The 18,118-nt window shown below is 52.8% G+C and overlaps 1 protein-coding gene across 3 annotated transcripts; it reads right to left on the bottom strand.

The window, feature by feature from the left end:
* Positions 1-1,188: 1,188 nt before the first annotated feature.
* Positions 1,189-16,864, bottom strand: LOC101935991 (C-type lectin domain family 4 member G). 3 transcript variants are annotated; one of them, XM_005312588.5, is made up of 9 exons: positions 16,567-16,864; positions 14,377-14,502; positions 12,695-12,757; positions 8,778-8,840; positions 8,526-8,588; positions 6,541-6,630; positions 5,562-5,713; positions 3,996-4,102; positions 1,189-3,108 (listed from the first exon to the last, which is right to left on the bottom strand). In XM_005312588.5, exons 1-9 carry the CDS (start codon positions 16,655-16,657, stop codon positions 2,970-2,972), a joined length of 894 nt encoding a protein of 297 aa, XP_005312645.2. In that variant the 5' UTR covers positions 16,658-16,864; the 3' UTR covers positions 1,189-2,969. The 3 variants fall into 3 exon arrangements, with proteins under 3 accessions (XP_005312645.2, XP_042714886.2, XP_065431637.1); XM_042858952.2 differs by having other exon boundaries at positions 16,384-16,792; XM_065575565.1 differs by lacking the exon at positions 16,567-16,864 and adding an exon at positions 15,376-15,534.
* Between the last annotated feature and the right edge of the window lie 1,254 nt (positions 16,865-18,118).

Raw genomic sequence — 18,118 nt, 5'->3', positions numbered from 1 at the left:
AGGGGTAACATGGATCCCCTGGGTCACGAATAAGAATAATAATTCACCAAAGGTGACATGAAAGGTCTCTACTGAAAGCTAGTAGCTCACTGGTCATCACAATCACTGTGAAATGTATGTACGGATAATAGTTAAGAAGTTAAGAATAGATGCTGAAAAATATGTGGTCTGAATTGGGGGCTGGTCACCAGAAGGTGATTGTGACGGAGCGCCTGCCCCGCACTGACCCTGAGAGGGTTAAAACCCGCCTAGGGAGGCTGAGGGGCAGGCAGCCAAAGGAGGGGCTGCAGGGGAAACAGCCAATTAGGGCACCAGCTGAAGCAGCGGCCCAGCATGAGTGAGTCTGCTGCAGGGAACCCTAGGGAGAAGACTGGCTTCCTAGGGGGCTACAGAGAGACCAGCACCGGAGGAAGGGCAGGTGCTAACAGGGACCAGGGGAGCTAGGGAGAGCTCCTGGTGGGCTGCCAGGACTTACAGGCTTGAGGCCCTGGGAAGAGGGCAAAGGAGCTGGAGCCAGAACCAGAGGCAGGATCAGAAGGAACTGAGGCTTTGGGGAAGTGGCCCAGGGAATAGAGACAGTGAGCTGGAAGGAAGAGGCAGCAGGAAGCTGCTGTTTGCAGGGTCCCGGGACCCAGAGTAGTGGGCGGGCCTGTCTCCTCCTGACCAGCAGGAGGCACCAATGTGGTGTATGATGCAGTGACAGTGATAAACTGGTTCATTTCAAGCAGGAGGTGAGAGACGCTTCTCTCGCTGTCTGAACTGGTGTGTGCTTATGAAAGGAGGGTCCCAGCTGTTAAGTGCTGGGAGAAAGACTTTTGGGTGAGCTAAGCTTTGTTAGACTGGGAAGTGTCTTGTTAGTTAAGTTTAGGCTCTATGCCTCGGGGGGTCAAAACTGAATATCAAATTCAGACCAAACTGCTGAGAAATAGGGCAGATACACCCCAAAATAGGTGGTTATTCTTCCATAAGATATACCTAATCAGCAACAAAAGTAAACTTCTGTCTCACCACACTGGCCAACAAGAAGTCAGAACTGCAGACTCCTTAGATATTCCAGTCCTGGATTCAACACTCAGACACTAGACTTAATGGTGAGTGATTATTTAAAACCAATTTAATCAAACAAAGGGTTCTTCTGATCCCAAAGGACCAGCCACATACCCAGGTCAAAATATAACTCAGATCACGCAGGGTGTCAATCTTTTAATATCTAAAGGTTTATTTATAAAATGAAAGAGGTGAGTTAAAATTGGTTAAAGGAATCAAATACATATAATAATTACAAAGTTCTTGGTTCAGGCTTGAAGCAGGGATGAACTAAACTGCTGGCTTGTTAAATCTCTGGTTGCTTCCAAATGATTTGGAAGGTCCTCAGTCCTTTGGTTAGAATACTCCCATAGTCCAGAGATTACAGCAGGAATGAGTCAAAATGGAGATGTTTCTTGGGCCTGTTATAGCTTCTGCTATGTGGAGGGAAACACATTGTTCTAAGCAAAGCCCTCAGCACAGTTTGTGGAAAAGTACAGGCACAAGATGGAGTTTAGTATCACATGACCTAGTCACATGCCCACACATGCTTCAATGAGTCATAACAGAGGCCATTACCCATATTCTAGCTAGAAAGTCCACAGGAAAGTCCATCAGGTAGGGATAAGCCTTTTCTATGGTCCAGTGTGAGTTAGGTGTTCTTTGATGGGCCATTCAACTTGAATAATCCCCTCACAATGTGCTGGCCAGACTAAAGTAAGCTGTCTTGTGGGTGTGAGTGAGGAGTGAGGGGCTGGGGAGGGGAAATCAGGGCACAGCAGAGTGAGGGAGGTTGGTCTCTGGAGTGAGGGGCTGGGGAAATCAGGGCGGGAGATAGACAGGTTTACCACCACCTCCAGCCCCCCTCCCCCCCGCTTCCCGGACAGCGCTGGTACCTACTTTGCAGACCGGTCCAGAAGCCAATCAGTTCTGTCTGTCAGGTGGGGGGGGGGTGGGGGCGGGAAGAGCAGCAGCATAAATTGCCACGTTGTGGAAGAGTCTATTTTGTCTAGTAGTTAGAGCAGGGGCTGGAATTCAGGACACTTAGGATCTATTCCCAGCTCTGGGAGTTGAATGGGGTCTAGGGATTAGAGTCAGGACTCAGGAGGGTTGGAAGTCAGGATGCCTGGGTTCTATCCCCGGCTCTTGGAGGGGAGGATGGTTTAGCGGTTAGACTAGGAGTGACCAGGACTCCTGTTTCCAGCCATGTGAAATACTGTGGTGTCAGGGCTGGCTCTAGGATTTTTGCCGCCCCAAGCAAAAACAATTTTGGCCGCCCCCCCCGTTTTTTTCTTACCCCACCCCCGGTCCTGCCTCAACTCCGCCCCTTCCCCAAATCCCCAGCCCTGCCTCCTCCCCCCAGGCTCTCAAGCCTAGGAGGGAGGGAGGGAGGGGGAGAAGCAGCGCGTGCACCGCGGCCACTCGGGATCTCCCCCTCCCTCCCAGGCTCTCAAACCTGGGAGGGAGGGGGAGCAGTGGCGCGCGAATCAGCTGTTTCGCGCCCCGTGGCACACGAGCAGCAGCAGCGGAGGTGAGCTAGGGCAGCTGGGGCACATTTTTAGGGGCGGCATGGCCGGCGCCAGAATGCTGCCCCTAAAAATGTGCCGCCCTAAGCACCAGCTTGTTTTGCTGGTGCCTAGAGCCGGCCCTGTGTGGTGTAATAAGAGCAGGGGACTGGGAGTCAGGATGCCTGGCTACTAATTCAGTCTCTTCCACTGATTCACTGCTGTGACCTGGGTAAGTCTTTGTGCTTCAGTTTCCCCATCTGTAAAGTTGGGGTGATAATACCTTGCTCTCAAGAGTGGAAGGGGTGAGGTCTGTGAGGTTTAATGCATTGAAGTTTGTAAAGAGCTGGCAGACCTTGCATGGAAGGGGCCAGAGGGCAGTGGGGTGGCTCTGTGGTTAAGATGAGCTGGCTGTGTTGTGTTCCTCTTGGCCACAGTTTAACAAGTCCACTTCTTTTCACAGATCCAGCCAACCTCATTCATCACACATGTAGCGTCGTTCCACTTCCCGTCTTTGACCATCATCACGCAGTCCTCGCCACTGCCAAAGTTGTTGGGCTCCCCTTGATTCCAGTTGCTGGGGATCAAAGAAAGTAGCAAACTCAGCCAGGCATTCGAGGGAAGCCCTGGTGAAATGCACTCCCTGAAATCCCACTTAAGCCCTCAGAGAGGGTGATCCTGCCTCAACCTCTGAAAGGTGGTTTGAGGCTGACTGGTGCAGAACACTGGATAAGAGCCAAGTGTAATGATATAGGGCCTGACTGACCTCTGTTACTCCAGTTTTAAACTGGTCTAGCTATTAACTTCAATGGAATTTACACTGGTGTAACCCTGGGGTTATACAGTGGTGGATCAGGGCCGTACTGTTACAGTGAGAGTTACCCACAGTCTTACAAGTGCTTTTCCTGAGTGGGTGAGAACTGATCAGGCTTGGAGGACACCCTATGTGGTTAGTGATGTGATGCACATTCTCTTTGGTCAGTTCTCGCTTCCAGCCTGACTCTCTATGTCGAGTTAATTCTCGGGGTAGAGTCACTTCCTGGGAACACTGGGTATTTGGGCTGAGATTTCTGCTAGAGGGGACTGACCTGGGAGCTGTTGGTGACACCTCTGTCCCAGGACTAGTGTAAATAAACAAGTTACACTAAGAAGGAGCCAGATTCCACCGATTTCTTCTCAAAGGGGAAACTTCCCCGTAAGACCCTGAAAACTGCTACTGCTCGGCTGAATGTGACCATTTAAAGCGAAGCATCATCCACCACTTTATTCTCTACCCCACTAGCTCTGGTTCCCTGTGGGGAAACCCTGGACAGTTTAAAGAGCAGAACAGATGGAAGATGAATCAAGAAAGGGCAGCTCCACCCACTCCGCCAATGACTCGATGTGTTTGAAATGTACTGATTGGCCAGTTGCACCGTAGCCAACCCTCCCCCCCCAAGTACCAGTGAGCGGGATTGGGCTGACCTGTATGACACGGAACTGTCGTCGACCCATATAAATGTCCCTTCATTGCTAACGTCGTGCAGGCCAATCCAGTACTGCTTGCCGTTAGCGTTCTTTGTCAAAAACTCCTGAAAAAAGAAAATAATTGATTGTAATAAAATATTGCCCAAATCTAAGGCACCACCCCAACCCCACTTCCCACAGCCTGTACTCCTCTCTGGCTCTCTGTTGTTCTCCTTTTGCCGAGATGTGGCCCACTGGGTTATTATTAGAATTATAGTAACACCTAGGCAGCGACTGAGATCAAGTCCCCATTGTGCTACATAGACACCTAGTGAAAGACACTCCCTGCCCCAAAGATCTTACAATCCAAACAGACAAAACCAAGGGTGGGAGGGGAAACTAAGGCACGGTGATTTGCCCCAGGTCACACAGAAGGTCAGTGGCAGAGCAGCGAGTAGGACCCAGCTATCCTGGCTCCCTGGCTTGTTCCTGCACCACTAGACCAGGCTGGCTCCCCTCCCAAAGGCCCTGCTGAGGGAGATGTGGCTCTGGATGGATGTGGAAGCACTTTGTGGACATGGAGGCTAGTCAGGAAACATCAGGGGTCTCCCAAGTGACTGTGATCTCATGGATCCCAGTCCTCCACCAGATGCTGTGTCTCCAAACCCTTTCCCCATCACTCCTTATAATCAGGGGTCTCTCTCCAACTCCTGCAAAGTTTCCCTTCCCACGGAGCTTCCCTGGAGCTGTCAGGCTGACTTGCCTGAGGGTCCCCAGCAGCCTGACTAGCGCTTGGGATGAATTGTGCATTAACTCTTGGGAGTTGGGGGAGTGCCCCAAGTCTGTATTCTGGTAAGTGGTTTGCTCCTCGATCCTGTGCCAATAGATGGTGCTCAAGTATATGTAGCATAGTCCCTGGGTTTTGTAGGACCAATACAATTTCTTGTGCACTGCAAATGGCTACATAATCCATCCCCTGTTATCCATTCCCAGCTTCTGGCAGTCGGAGGTTTAGGGACACCCGGAGCATGGGGCTGGGTCCCATTTTGGATAATAGCCATTGGTGGAACTATTCTCCGTGAACTTATCTAGTTCTTTTTTTACTCCAGTTATACTTTTGGCCTTCACAACATCCCCTGGCAATGAGTTCTGCAGACTGACTGTGTGCTATGTGAAGAAATACCTCCTTAGGCTTGATTTAAACCTGCTGCCTGTTAATTTCATCGGGTGACCCCTGGGTCTTGTGTTATGTGAAGGGTAAATAACACTGTCTCCACACCAGTCATGATTTTATAGCCTCTATCCTATCCTCCCTTAGCTGTCTCTTTTCCAAGCTGAACAGTCCCAGTCTTTTTAATCTCTCCTCATCTGGAAGCTGTTCCAGATGAGGAGATCATTTTTGTTGCCCTTCTTGTGCACATCTTTACACCAGTGCATAATGTGTTTCCTAGGCACTGAGCAGAAAAATGTCAGCTCCTATCCTGTCCCCAGCATCTCTCTCATCCCAAGAGCCTCCCATTTGCTGGGAGACCATCTCCATGCCCTTTCTGGGCTGTGTGGCTGGACTCAGTGAGCCTGACTTACCTGCTTTTGATTGCTATCAATAATAATCAGCATGGCACCTTGGTCTTTGCAGGCCTGCTTGGCATAGGACCAGTGTTTTTGCTCTGTGGAGAAGTAGTAGCAGTTCCCTGCATTCAGCAGCCAGCCGGCTGGACAAATGCTGCAGGCAGAGTCTGCAATGCAAAACAGCAGAGGTCACTCTCGGTGCTGGACTGCAAAGGACAATAATAGCATCTGCCTAGTGCCCTTTAGCCAGTGACCTCAACGCACTTAGCCAAGGTGGGGAGGCGTCACCCTCAATTTGCAGAGGGGGAAACTGAGGCAGAGAGAGGTGCAGTAACTTGCTCAAGATCATTCCCAAGCTGGGAAGAGAACTCAGAAGTCCTGATTTCCGGCCTCACCTGCTCTAACCACTAGCCCAATGGTTTTCAATCTTTTTTTCGTTTATGGCCCCTTAAAACATTTCTAATGGCAGTGCAGACCCCTTTGGAAATCTTCAACATAGTCTGCCGACCCCCAGGGGTCCGCGTACCACAGGTTGAAAACCACTGCACTAGACAACATTGGCCTCATAGGAGCTGAGAATAGAAGCCAGCCCTCTGCTCTAACCACTAGACTTCATATACTCCCAGAGATGGGACTAGAATCCAGGTGTCCCACATTCCAGTCCCCTGCTCTAACTATTAGACAAAACTGACTCCCTGACAACCTAGCAGTTTATTTGGGGGAAATCCCAGCGAGCCCCCTGAACTATATTAATCCATTATTACTGCTTGTGGGGAAAAGGAGCAGGAATCCTAAGTGCACAAGGTGCCATGGCCCAGGCCCCCATTTGCTGGGTGCTGTACGTTATTTATTACTTGCATTCTGGCAGTGCTTAGACGCCCCAGTCATAGACAGGCCCCGTTGTGCCAGGCATGGTACAAACACAGAACAGAAAGACAGTCCCTGCCGTGAAGGGCTGGCAATCTAAGCAGGTCGAGGCCGGCGCGTATCTCACCGTTCCCTTTCTGGACAGCATCCAGAATCTTGTAGGCCTCAGCCCTGATGTCATCTCTGTCACTTTTCGCTTTGGCCAGATCCTCCGACACTGCAAATACAACACACCATCACATGTAGGAATAGGGCTGTATCCCTTTAAACAGTCTGTGAGCCTCGAGTGACGCTCACTGTTAGGGTTACCATACTTAAATAAAAAAAGAGGACCCTCCACGGGGTCCTGGCCCCACCCATTTCCCACCCCAGCCCTGCCCCAACTCCGCCCCTTCCCCGCCCCAACCCTGCCCTAATTCCGCCCCCTCCTCCCTCCCACTCCCAGCCACGTGGAAAGGGCTGCCCAAGCGCTACCAGCTTCACGGTTTGCCGGGCAGCCCCCAGACCCTGCGCCCCCGGCCGGCGCTTCCCCAGTGCAGCTGGAGCCCGGGAGGGGAAGCGCCCAGCCGGGGGCGCAGGGTCTGGAGGCTGCCCGGCAAACCGTGAAGCCGGTAGCGCTTGGGCTTCGGGCAGCCCCCTTGCCTCCGGACCCTGCGCCCCCGGCCGGGCACTTCCTCTCCCGGGCTCCGGCGGCGCAGGGTCCGGAGGTATGGGGGCTGCCCAAAGCCCGTAGCGCTCGGATCTTAAACAGAGCCGAAGAGTCAGGGGAGGAGCAAAGCCGCCGCGGCCGGAGGCTCCGCTCCTCCCCTGACTCTTCGGCTCTGTTTAAGAGCTGACCGGCCCCAGCGCTACCGGCTTCGGGCAGTCCCCATGCCTCCGGACCCTGCGCTGCCGGAGCCCGGGAGGGGAAGTGCCCGGCCGGCGGCTGGGGTCCGGAGGCAAGGGGGCTGCCTGAAGCCCATAGCGCTCGGGCAGCTCGGCTCTTAAACAGAGCCGAAGAGTCAGGGGAGGAGCAGAGCCGCCGCGGGAGGGGAAGTGCCTGGCCGGCATTTTCCCGAACATGTTCGGCTTTTTGGCAATTCCCCCCGGACGGGGGTTTGAGTGCCGAAAAGCCGGACATGTCCGGGAAAAACCGGATGTATGGTAACCCTACTCACTGTGTTCTGTACTTTAGAAGCAGCCAGAAGCCAGCCAGAGCAGTGGGTGTGTGCAGCTAGGCCTGGCATATCTGTGTACAGATCGTAAACAGCGGGATTTGGGGCCTGGCTGTGACACTGAAATGGGGCCCCTATCCCAGCAGCAGGAGGCACTGAGCTTGTTACTCGGTCGGTCTGATACATCATTAGGGACTGGAGACCTGGCCGGAATCGCCAGCTGAACCTGAACCTTTCACAAGGGTCAAAATCATTCCTCTAAAACCAGGTCCCCTCCCCCGAACCTCAGCAGGAGCCCTGCCCTCCCTTTGCACCCAGACACACTGCCCTGCCCCCCCAATTCCCTACCTCTGGTTCCCCAGTTTATTACACCTGGGCCTTCTTCTGCCCAGCCCTTTAATCCACCTGCCTCCCCTCGACCGCTAATGAGTCACCATCCCCATCTCCCTCCCCCGACCCTCCCCTGCTTCAAAAGCACATATCCCCTCTCCTATTTGTCCCAAGTGAATCTAGGGAGCAAGAAACAGCCAGATCTCCCTCTGTAGCAGCCCAGCCCATGCGAGTCCCTAAAGGCCAGAGGCTCCTGCAGTGACTGGGAACGCACTTGGGGTGAGAATCCCTGGAACTGAAGGTGAACTGGCTTCCCCAATTCGCCCCAGTTAGAGTCACACACAGTGAATCTGGTGCAGGAGGAGCCCTGAGTGCAGAGGCTCTGTGGGCACTGGTTGTGTCCCTGCCCCTCCGGTGGGTCACCCAGAGTAGGGCATGGCCTCGGTTTCCAGCCTCAGTGGCTTGGTCCCAAATGCTGCTTGCTCAGGCTGGCCTGGGGAATAGGGGGGATGGATCCAAAATCGCCATGGGAACCTGGCTCTGGGATTCTCCACCCCCCCCTTCTTTCTGCCGTTCTCCACCCCCTCCTCTGCCTGAGCCCTGCTCCCTCCCCTCCATGGGTACTCACCTTCCGTTTTCAGTGTGGCCTGGTCTGACTGCAGCCTCTTCAGATCCGTGGCCAGCTCCACCTCTGAGAAAGAAACAGAGCTGATCACATTCCTGGGAGGGTGCGTCATGGGGACCCAGGGCTCAGTGGGAACAAGGAGGTGGCCAGGGAATGGGGGATGTTGTTGGGAGGAGGAGGAGTAACATGACTGGGGTGCAGGGGGCTCGTAGAGATGATGCTGAGCTGTGGGTCTGTGAGGGCTCCAGTACTTACCAGTGCTGTGCATGGTGGACTGGTTGAAATGAAGCGTCTTCAGTTGCTTCCCTGTCTCGGAGCCTGGAAGAGACAGAGGCCGGTGAGCTGTGAACTGCCCCTCACCTCATCTCGTGGGGCAGGGCCGTGTTCCCTAGCAGAGTGGGTCTGTCAGGTACTGGGGTCTCCCGGGGCTGCTTTCTTTCCTGGGAAGAGGCGGCGCTGGTGGATTTGCTTTCGTCCCCGGCCATGATAGTCCATGACTCAGGCTCCGAGATGGAGAGCGACTTGCCCCACGCCAGGTAGTGAAGCAAGATTAGAACTCGGAGCTCCCTGTCTTGTGCTCATTCCCTCAGACCCCACCTCCAGCTGCCAACCCTGCCTGGGGAGAGCTTGTTAGTGAGTTTAGTTAGGGCCCATCCAGACTAGGGAAATTTGTACTAGTGTCGCCGTGGACTGGTGCAAATCCCTAGTGCAGACACACAGGGGTGGTGAGTTGTATGGGCCTGTGGTGCCCGGGCTCCAGCAAATTCAGGGCCCGGGGGGCCCGGCTCCACCAATGTTCTGGGTCCGGTCTCTCCCCTGGCCCCACCTGCTGCCCCCATGCGCCTCCCCCGGAGCATCACCTGGCCCCGCCTGCCGCCCCCGCGCACCTCCCCCGAGCATCCCTGCCTGCCCTGGGCAGCAGGCGGCTGCCCCCTGCAGCTCCACGTTGAGCTCCCTTGGCAACTGCTGCTGTGTCCGGCTACAAGGGAGCAGCGCCAGGGGCAGGCTGAGGCGGCTGCTGCACCTGCGGCAGGAGGAGGGAAGGAGGCGCATCACCACCCTACCCCCGGCAGGTGACTCCGAGTCAACTCCAAGGGAGGTGGGTGCTTATCCTGGCTGGACCTCCTGAGCAGCAGCCTGGGGGGCCTTGGGTGAGTGTCGTGCTGGGGGGGCAGGGCAGGGAGATTCCCCCTCCCCCGGAGCTTGCTGCTGCTGGCAGGGAGGGGGCTGGGGGGAGTCTTCCTCTCTGGCCCCTACCCCAGCCCTGGGCAGCCTGCCTGCTGCACCCCAAACTCCACATCCCTGGCCCAGCCCCATGCCCCACATCCCCTCCCACACCCCAACCCTGCAATTCAACCCAGAGCCCGCAACCAGCACTCAACCCCCCCCCAGAGACCGAACTCAGCACCCAAACCCCGTCCTGCACCCAGCACCCCAAGCCCCCTCCCACACCTCCTTCTGCACTCCAACCCCCTATCCTAGCCCGGAGCCCGCACCCAGCACCCCAAACCCCCTCCCGCACCCCATCCTGCATCCCAACCCTCTATCCCAGCCCAGAGCCCGCACCCAGCACCCAAACTCTCTCCCAGAGCCCGCACCTTTCTGTGATGCTCTGTATCTCGGGAGAAACACCCAGGATCCTTATGTTCATCCTTGTAAAATGATTGTGTGGTATCCAATGCAAAGTTTGTCATGTCCGGTGTCTTCAGAAGGCTCATGATGCACTGAGCATGGTTGTTACAGTGATGTTATAGGTTATAATTTCATGTATGTAGTTATGAGGCTGAAAATGTATCCTCATGGCTTAAAGCAAGCCCAGAAAAAACTCTCCATAGCAGAGGGGCAGTTCACACCTCATCAGGGCAGGTACGGGACAAACCCAGCCTAGCCTCATAGGAACAAAAGACGCTGGCCTAGGCAGCATCAAAAGGATCTGTTAGACTCTCGAGGGAGTCACCCCCCTTCCTTTGGTCAGTTTGGCACTGCGATGCGGTAATGCTCACCTGACTCTGAAGGGGGGCGGCAAAGCCAAGAAGGAAAAAAGGACATGATAAAAGGGAGAGACATTTTCCATGCTCTCTCTCTCATCCACCTCCATCTACAGACACCACCACTACCAAGTGACTGAACCACTGATCAAAGGGGAGAGCCTGGCTGAAGAGCAACCAGCCAGCCTATGGTGAGAAGCATCTAAGTTTGTAAGGACATTGAAAGTGTTAAGATCAGCTTAGAATGCGTTTTGCTTTTATTTCATTGGACCAAATCTGACTTGTTGTGCTTTGACTTAAAATCACTTAGAATCTAACTTTATAGTTAATGAATCTGTTTGTTTATTCTACCTGAAGCAGTGCGTTTGGTTTGAAGCATGACAGAGACTCCCCTTGGGATAACAAGCCTGGTACATAACAATTTCTTTGTTAAATTGACAAACTCATATAAGCTTGCAGCATCCAGTGGGCATAACTGGACACTGCAAGACGGAGGTTTCTAGGGTTGTGTCTGGGACTGGAGATATTGGTTAGTGTCATTCGCTTGCAAGTAGCTGGGAGCAGCTTACATGCCAGAGGCTGTGCGTGAACAGCCCGGAGTGGGGGTTCTCACAGCAGAGCAGGGTAAGGCTGGCTCCCAGAGTCGAGGATTGGAGTGACCTAGCAGATCACCGGTCCGGATAACACCAGAGGGGAATGTCACATCCTCCCACACCCAAACTCTCTCCCAGAGCCTGCACCCCACACCCTCTCCTGCACCCCAACCCCCTGCCCTCCACCCAGCACCCAAACTCCATCCTAGAGCCCGCATCCCTCCCACACCCAAACTTCCTCCCAGAATCTGCACCCCAAACCCGCTCCCACACCCAAATGCCCTCCCAGAGCCTTAGGCAGGTGTGTGTGTGTGTGTGGGAGGGGGGGGGACTTGGACCTTTTCTGGGCACCACCAGAAATTATACAAACCTGGCGCCCCTGCAGACACATGGCACAAGGCTTGCATAGGTTACCAGGGTTAGACCCACTGGTGTGAGTCTTACTTTGCACCATCCCAGCGTGTGTCCCACATTAGTGGTTTGCATCAGCATTTATATATCAGGACAAGGTCTGTAGAGAAGGGGCAGGTTCTCCATCACTGGAATCATTAAAAGATTATCTGTCTCTTCCTAAAAGTTCCACTCCAGCTCGACTACCAGATATGGGCTGGATATAGGAATCGCTAGGTGGGATTCTCTGGCCTCTGCTATGCAGGAGGTCAGACTAGATGCCCGTAACAGTCCCTTCTGGCCGTAACATCTATGAGAAACGACAGTGCAAACTTCCTTAATGCAGACAGGAACCTAGCTAGTTAGATAGAGCCTGATCCAAACACCACTGAAGACAATGGAAGCCTTTCTGGGTTTCAGACCAAACCATTAGGTAGTTAATACGAGCACAACAGAAAAGAAGAGGGGTTTGGTATTTCTTGTTTCCCTGTGTTCCTCTGCCTGTCTGTCTGTCTCCACCTATCGGCCCATGTCTTACACTTTGGCTGGAAGCTCTTTGGGGCAGGAATTGGCTTTGTGTTCTGTGTTTGTACAGCACTTCACACAATGGAGTCCTGGTTCATAACTGGGGCTCCTGGCTGCTGCCATAATACACCTAACAGGTGAATCTGGGATCCATAGACAATCACAGCCCTTGTTAGAGCCAATGAGTGCCAAATATCCACTTTTAGACACAACAGGAGGAGCAATCAAGCTCATTTATGTAGTGAAACAGCTGCAGACAATGGAAGTGACCACCCAAGGCACCAGGCTGCATAGCAGGAAAGAGCCGTGCGGGCTGAGAGGGGCCCTGGTTGCAGTCCCAGGTGCTCAGAGCAGCCTGTGTGTGCGGGAGGCTGAAAGAGCTATGAGCGGGAGCCTGGCAAGAAGCAGAGATGGAGTTTCTTGGGCACAGAGCCCGCTGAAGGGGCAGACAGGGGATTTCCAAGAAAGGGAACAGCCTGCAGCTGTTTGTTCCTGCTGTGTTCAAGGGAACAAGATATTGTAACTACCAAGATCACAATGAGAACAGACCTGCCTGGGAGCGATTGTTCCCTCTAACAGGAACAAACCCGACAGCACCTCAGATTTTGGCTTCCGCCAAAGGGGCAACATCGGTAATACAAATACACGGACACTCATAAGTAAACTGAATTGTTACCGTTGCCTCTCAGCACAGATTGATCAGTCCGCAACTGCTCCAGCTCCTTGGACATCTCCGAGTCTAGACAGAAGGACAGACACCTGCTGTTGTTTATATGGTTTGTGGTGGGGAGGGGACTGAGTTTTCAATTTGGATTCACAGCATAGAGAGAGATGCTGCATTTCTACTTTCCAACTTCCCCCTGTGAAGATAATCTCTGAAGGTGGGATCCCCAAAGGGATTTCAGCGTTGCAATGCTGAGCATCACGGTGCCTAGAAAATCCCAGGAACACCCACAAAGCCGAGTTACATGCCTAGGCTCACATACAATGAATGGGGAGAGCAATGCACCTGAGTGCAATTTGCAAAACCCAGCACACTAGGCGGGGAGCTGAGTAAGTAACCAATGGGAGACACTGATGAGCCAAGCCCCACCCTTTTCTCAGAGCTAGGCATGCTAGTCCAGGCTGCAGGAATGGGAAGTATCTAGCTCCGCTAGTGATCCACAAACAGGAACTCCTCTCCTGGCTTAGGCACCTGGGTAGTGTCTTGTGGGAATGAATTAGGTGCCTGCCTCATTCTACACAAAATGCAGGGGTGGAGGTGCTGCTGCCCATCTTATAGCCTAATGGTTAGAACACTCACCTGGGATGTGGATGACCCAGGTTCAAATCCCTCCTTCCTAGCAGAAGAGCAGAAAAGATTTGTATAGGGGCTTAGGTGGAAGATAGGCATCTAGATGCCTTGAGGGAGGCAGCAGTGCACCTGCCTAGAGGTGTCAAGTGAGTTTAGGGGCCTACAGCGTTCAGTGAGAATTTTGTGGATTGCAGTAGGAGACTTAGGTGCCTCATTGGCTTCAAGGATTCCACCTGGAATGACCTCTGCCCTGGTGCAATCTGACCAACTCCAGAGGTTAAAAACCAATCACAAGATTGGCTTAAAAATCATAAGATTTGTGAAAAATTATAGACTTTAGTTTTCTTTTCTTTGCCTTCTGGTTTCTTAGCCATTACGTCGCTTTCCCAAGCTTTTCTCTGCAACTAGAATCCATCTCAGTATTTTTAAATGAAAGCTCAGAGTCTCACCTAATTACAAGACTCCTGGAGTTGGGGCTTTAATTCAAACATCACCTAGAGTTGGCAACGCTGAGGCTGCTATGTGTAATGACACCTAACAAGGCTCCTCAGCAGGACGTGAATCCCTGCTATCTACAGCAAAGCTCTCTTGAGCTACAGGAGCTACTCTGTTAGCTGGCAGGAGTAGTTAGGCTGTTATCCTGTGCGGAACAGCTGCTAGAGGGTGTCCCAACACATATTGCACTCACTTGTACCTGTGCATACATTCAAGAATCAAACACCACAGTATCCCTGCTCACAGTGCAGGCCTTGGGAAGGGGCCCCACAGCTGTGAATTGGAGGGCAGGCGGCCTTACTTAATGAGTCTTGTCTTACAATTAGCAGTACTATGGCACAATGAAATACATTGCGGGGGACTATATCCCTTCTCCTGCAGTGTCTTGACACTGGCCATTGATAGAGATAAGGGGACCTGGCTGGGAGGGACTCATGGCCTGAAATCCTGGCCTTGCTGAAGCCAATGAGAGTTTGGCCATTGACTTAATGGAGTCAGGATTTCACGCCGGTCTTTTCCACTGGGTCCATTCCTGTGTGATAGTCCTAAACGCGCTCCGGGATACTTACACTTCCCAATCACCATGGCGAGGAGGACGGCCCATAACACAAATGACACGGCGTGCACAGCGTAAAGGGTTAATATGGACTTTTCCTCCCCATTCACGCCCCTACCACACTGCATCAAGGAATTCCCTGGAAGGCAGAAGCAAAGACAGCAGGAATTAGAGCACCAGTCCCTGCCCTCTGGCAAACCGGTGCTGCGGGGGGAGGTGTGCTCTGAGCCTCACGGGGAAGGCACTAGGGGAATTCAGAATTCACTATTATTGTAATTCATGAACAAATAGTGATGGATGTACCGCTGGGGCCAGGAATCTCTGTGCAGCACAGCGCATGCAGGGGAATTCACACCTCCTCTATCTATCTATCTACGTATCTATCTATCCCCAAACACCCCCTCTATCTATCCCTATAGAATCAGAAGATTAGGGTTGGAAGAGACCCTAGGGGGTCATCTAGTCCAACTCCCTGTTCAAAGCAGGACCAGCCCCAACTAAATCATCCCAGCCAGAGCTTTGTCAAGCCAGGCCTTAAAACCCTCTAAGGAAGGAGATTCCACCACCTCCCTAGGTAACCCATTCCAGTGCTTCACCACCATCCTAGTGAAATAGTGTTTCCTAATATCCAACTTAGATCTCCCCCACTGCAACTTGAGACCATTGCTCCTTATATATCTATATATCTATCATTTGCCCACCTGGATTTCCATTGAGCCTAAAGCCCCAGCAGTTAGAGAACCCCATTTCCTGGGAGTCCCCTCTGTTTTCCCAAGGATCCTTTGGGGGAGCCAGGCCATGAGATCCATGTGAGATGCTGTGATGATTCCCCCCACCACCCCTTTCTTCTTTGACTGCCTTCCACCATCAGGATACAGCTCCACAGCTGCAACCCCGCCTACATCTCCCCCTCACCCCCTGTTCGATCCGTGCTCCCTCCTGATGGTCGCCTGTACCACCTCCCTGTGGCCAGGCCCTGGCCTCCCCTCCGGTGCCCTATGCTCCCCCATACACTGTCCTCCAGGATTCCATCTTGCTGCAGACTCATGCACCATGAAGCCTGCCATGCAGAGAGGCTGCCCCCAGCTCTGTGCTTCTCTGTCCCATCCACTGTAGCCTCCTCCAGGCAGGAACCAGCCCTTGATTCTGAGCATTACTTCATGCACCGTACCCTTACTCACCAGCCAACCCCCCTTCCCCCACTGCCCCAGCCCACTGTGCTGCTGTCAGCAGGGGGGCTGGGGAGGGGAAGGAAGCAGCTGTGTCTCCAACCCCCACACCGCACATCAATGCCCCCCCCCACACACACACACATATCCCCCTTCACTTTCCAGGAATGAAAATAAAGAGGAAGAAAAGAAGCACAAATCTGCTGTAAGTGCAGAATTGCACGAGGCATGTTCCTATGGCGCAACGCAGGGACATCCCGCCTGATCAGCAGGACTCTGGATCTGAAATGCCTCTCGTAACGCTTCCACCACTGGGCCTGGGACAGGGATCAGGGCCAAGGCTCTTGATGGTATAACCTGCAATTGTGTATGATGGGCTCCACTACCCAGCAACTCGCGCATCGTGGACACTAGTCCTGAGTGCAGTATGGGTGCAAAATCTATTTATCCATTCAATCCCATAAACACTAGCCATCCCTATACAACCCCATCCATCCATCCATCCATCCATCCCCATACTCCTCCATCCATCCATCCATCCCCATACTCCTCCATCCATCCATCTGTCCATCCCCATACATACACATCCAACCATATCTAGCTCACAATCTCCATACACAACAGTTCATCCACATCTATCTATCCATCCATCCATCCATCTATCCTCACACAGCACCCCTCCTCCCCCATTCACTCTCTCTCTTGCTCCCCCTCCTTTTAACCCACTCATTGCCATAGTATGCAAGCACCAGACAAACATCTGACGAAATGCTGCTGAGACAAGCCTGGAATTCTCTCAGCCTGGCTCTGCCAGCTGTGGTGTATGAAACGCCACCTTCCAGAGTACAGACCTGCCTTCGAGTCTGACTTCGCTGCTGAGCACTGTGCAGGTCCATAAGTAGGGCCCAATCCTGCAAACCTCACTGACACCGCCCTCCTCTTGGCTTCACTGGGGTGTGGAGTCTGCAGGATTAGGGTGTGCCGATTATCAGGAAATGATTGCGCACACTCCCACTAATGCAGCCTGGGGTTACCTGCTCTCCCAAATGTCATTTCTGTCTCCTGTTCCTTGAGTGTCTCTTGGTCGGACTCTTCGCACTTTTGGTAAATGCTGCCTGAAGGCATCGCTCTGAACCTCTTCCTACCCCAACGGCTCCAGTGGCTTTTATACCAGCTGAGGCTCTGAGCAGCTTTCCTGGAAAAGGAAACACATGTACCCAGCCACTCTTCCTCTCTTAAGAACACAGAGATCTGTGACCCTATCACTTCTCCTCTAGCAGCTGGGAGCCTTTGTACAACCAGTATTCCTGGTGCAGCTGAAAAATAAGAGCCACCCACACAGTGACCCAAGAGGCACAGACAATCTTTAAGTGGGAGGATCTGTTTGGAGCTGGGCATGTCCTTACCCTGGGCCCTGCAAGAGGGGTTCTCCTGTGTGCAGTCTGTGAACATTGCTGCTCAGGGAAACAGAATGGTGAACATCTTGTCAATAAACAAACAGCACTAAGAAAACACCTGACTCCACGTCACCGATTTGTGCTCCAAACAGGAAGCTAATCTACAGGGGCCTGAAAAACTGCTTGGCAAAGGGCACCAACATCTTTTTCTCTTTTCAGGGTCTTTGTGCCATTGATGGCACTTGGCATCTTGTCAGTTTCACTGGTTTGCAACCCTGCATAGGCTGTGAGTCAGGTTCCCCTGTTGTTTGCATTGGTCCGTCTCACAGCGCCAGGGAGGGGAAAACAAGGAAAATGTGACTGTAAAAGTACAAAAATTGGCAGGGGGAGGAGTAGGAGCTGAAACAACTTGTGTAACTAAAATCACTAGGGGGAATATTTTCGAAAGCGTCTAAGGGGATACCTACACTGCAACAAAAACCATGTGGCATGGCCGTGGCTGACCCAGGTCAGCTAACTCGGGCTTGTGGGACTCAGCCTGCAAGGGCTAAAAATTGCAGTGTAGACATTTGGGCTCGGGGGGGAGCCCAGGCTTTGAGACCCTCCCCCTCACTGTGTTTCAGAGCCGGGGCTCCAGCCCAAGCCCGAACGTCTATACTGCGATTTTTAGTCCCACAAACCCGAGTCGATTGATCCCAGTTCTGAGACTCAGTGCAGTGGATTTTTTATTGCAGTGTAGATGTACCCTAAGTAATTTAGGAGCATAAATCCCAGTTTCAAAAGGTACTTGGGGTCAGATTTTCAAAGGTATCTGGGGCCTAGAGATGCAAAATCAGCTCTCCAGCCCAGAGATTGTAACAATGAGGTGGGTGTCTCAGAGAGTTCTGTTCTGACGAGAGTTCTTAAGAAGGGGGACGATATCTTGAGTTCTGGTCCCTGACCAGGACTCCTAGGTGCTACTGTTATACAAATAAATAATAATAGTCTGATCCTCAAGACACGGCTCTAATCTCCAGCTGGCTGCCTCAAAAGCCAAGAGAGCTCAGGACAGAGACACTGACAGTGACAGCGCTGCAGAATGGTTCCGAAAACTGGGCTGAGAGGGGAACCCAGCAGAGGAAGAGGAAAAGGAAGATCTCACCTGGGCCAGCAGGTAAATAATTGGCCTGGCTCAGCCTCCTCTCTGTGG

The sequence above is a fragment of the Chrysemys picta genome, chromosome 22 (genome assembly GCF_011386835.1).
Source record: "Chrysemys picta bellii isolate R12L10 chromosome 22, ASM1138683v2, whole genome shotgun sequence".
In the NCBI taxonomy this organism is placed as follows: domain Eukaryota; kingdom Metazoa; phylum Chordata; order Testudines; family Emydidae; genus Chrysemys; species Chrysemys picta.
The sequence above is the reverse complement of the archived record's forward strand: the minus strand, read 5'-3'. Positions and strand labels throughout refer to the sequence as shown.

What these genes read in the sequence shown, in the direction of transcription:
- LOC101935991 (XM_065575565.1), bottom strand. Translation starts at nt 15,517, where the DNA reads ATGCTCAGAATCAAGGGCTGGTTCCTGCCTGGAGGAGGCTACAGTGGA. An exon ending in ATGGAATCCTGGAGGACAGT is followed by an intron (nt 14,503 to 15,375) that starts GTATGGGGGAGC and finishes TCTGCCTTCCAG; the next exon opens with GGAATTCCTTGATGCAGTGT. An exon ending in TTGATAGCAATCAAAAGCAG is followed by an intron (nt 4,103 to 5,561) that starts GTAAGTCAGGCT and finishes TTCTTTTTTCAG; the next exon opens with GAGTTTTTGACAAAGAACGC.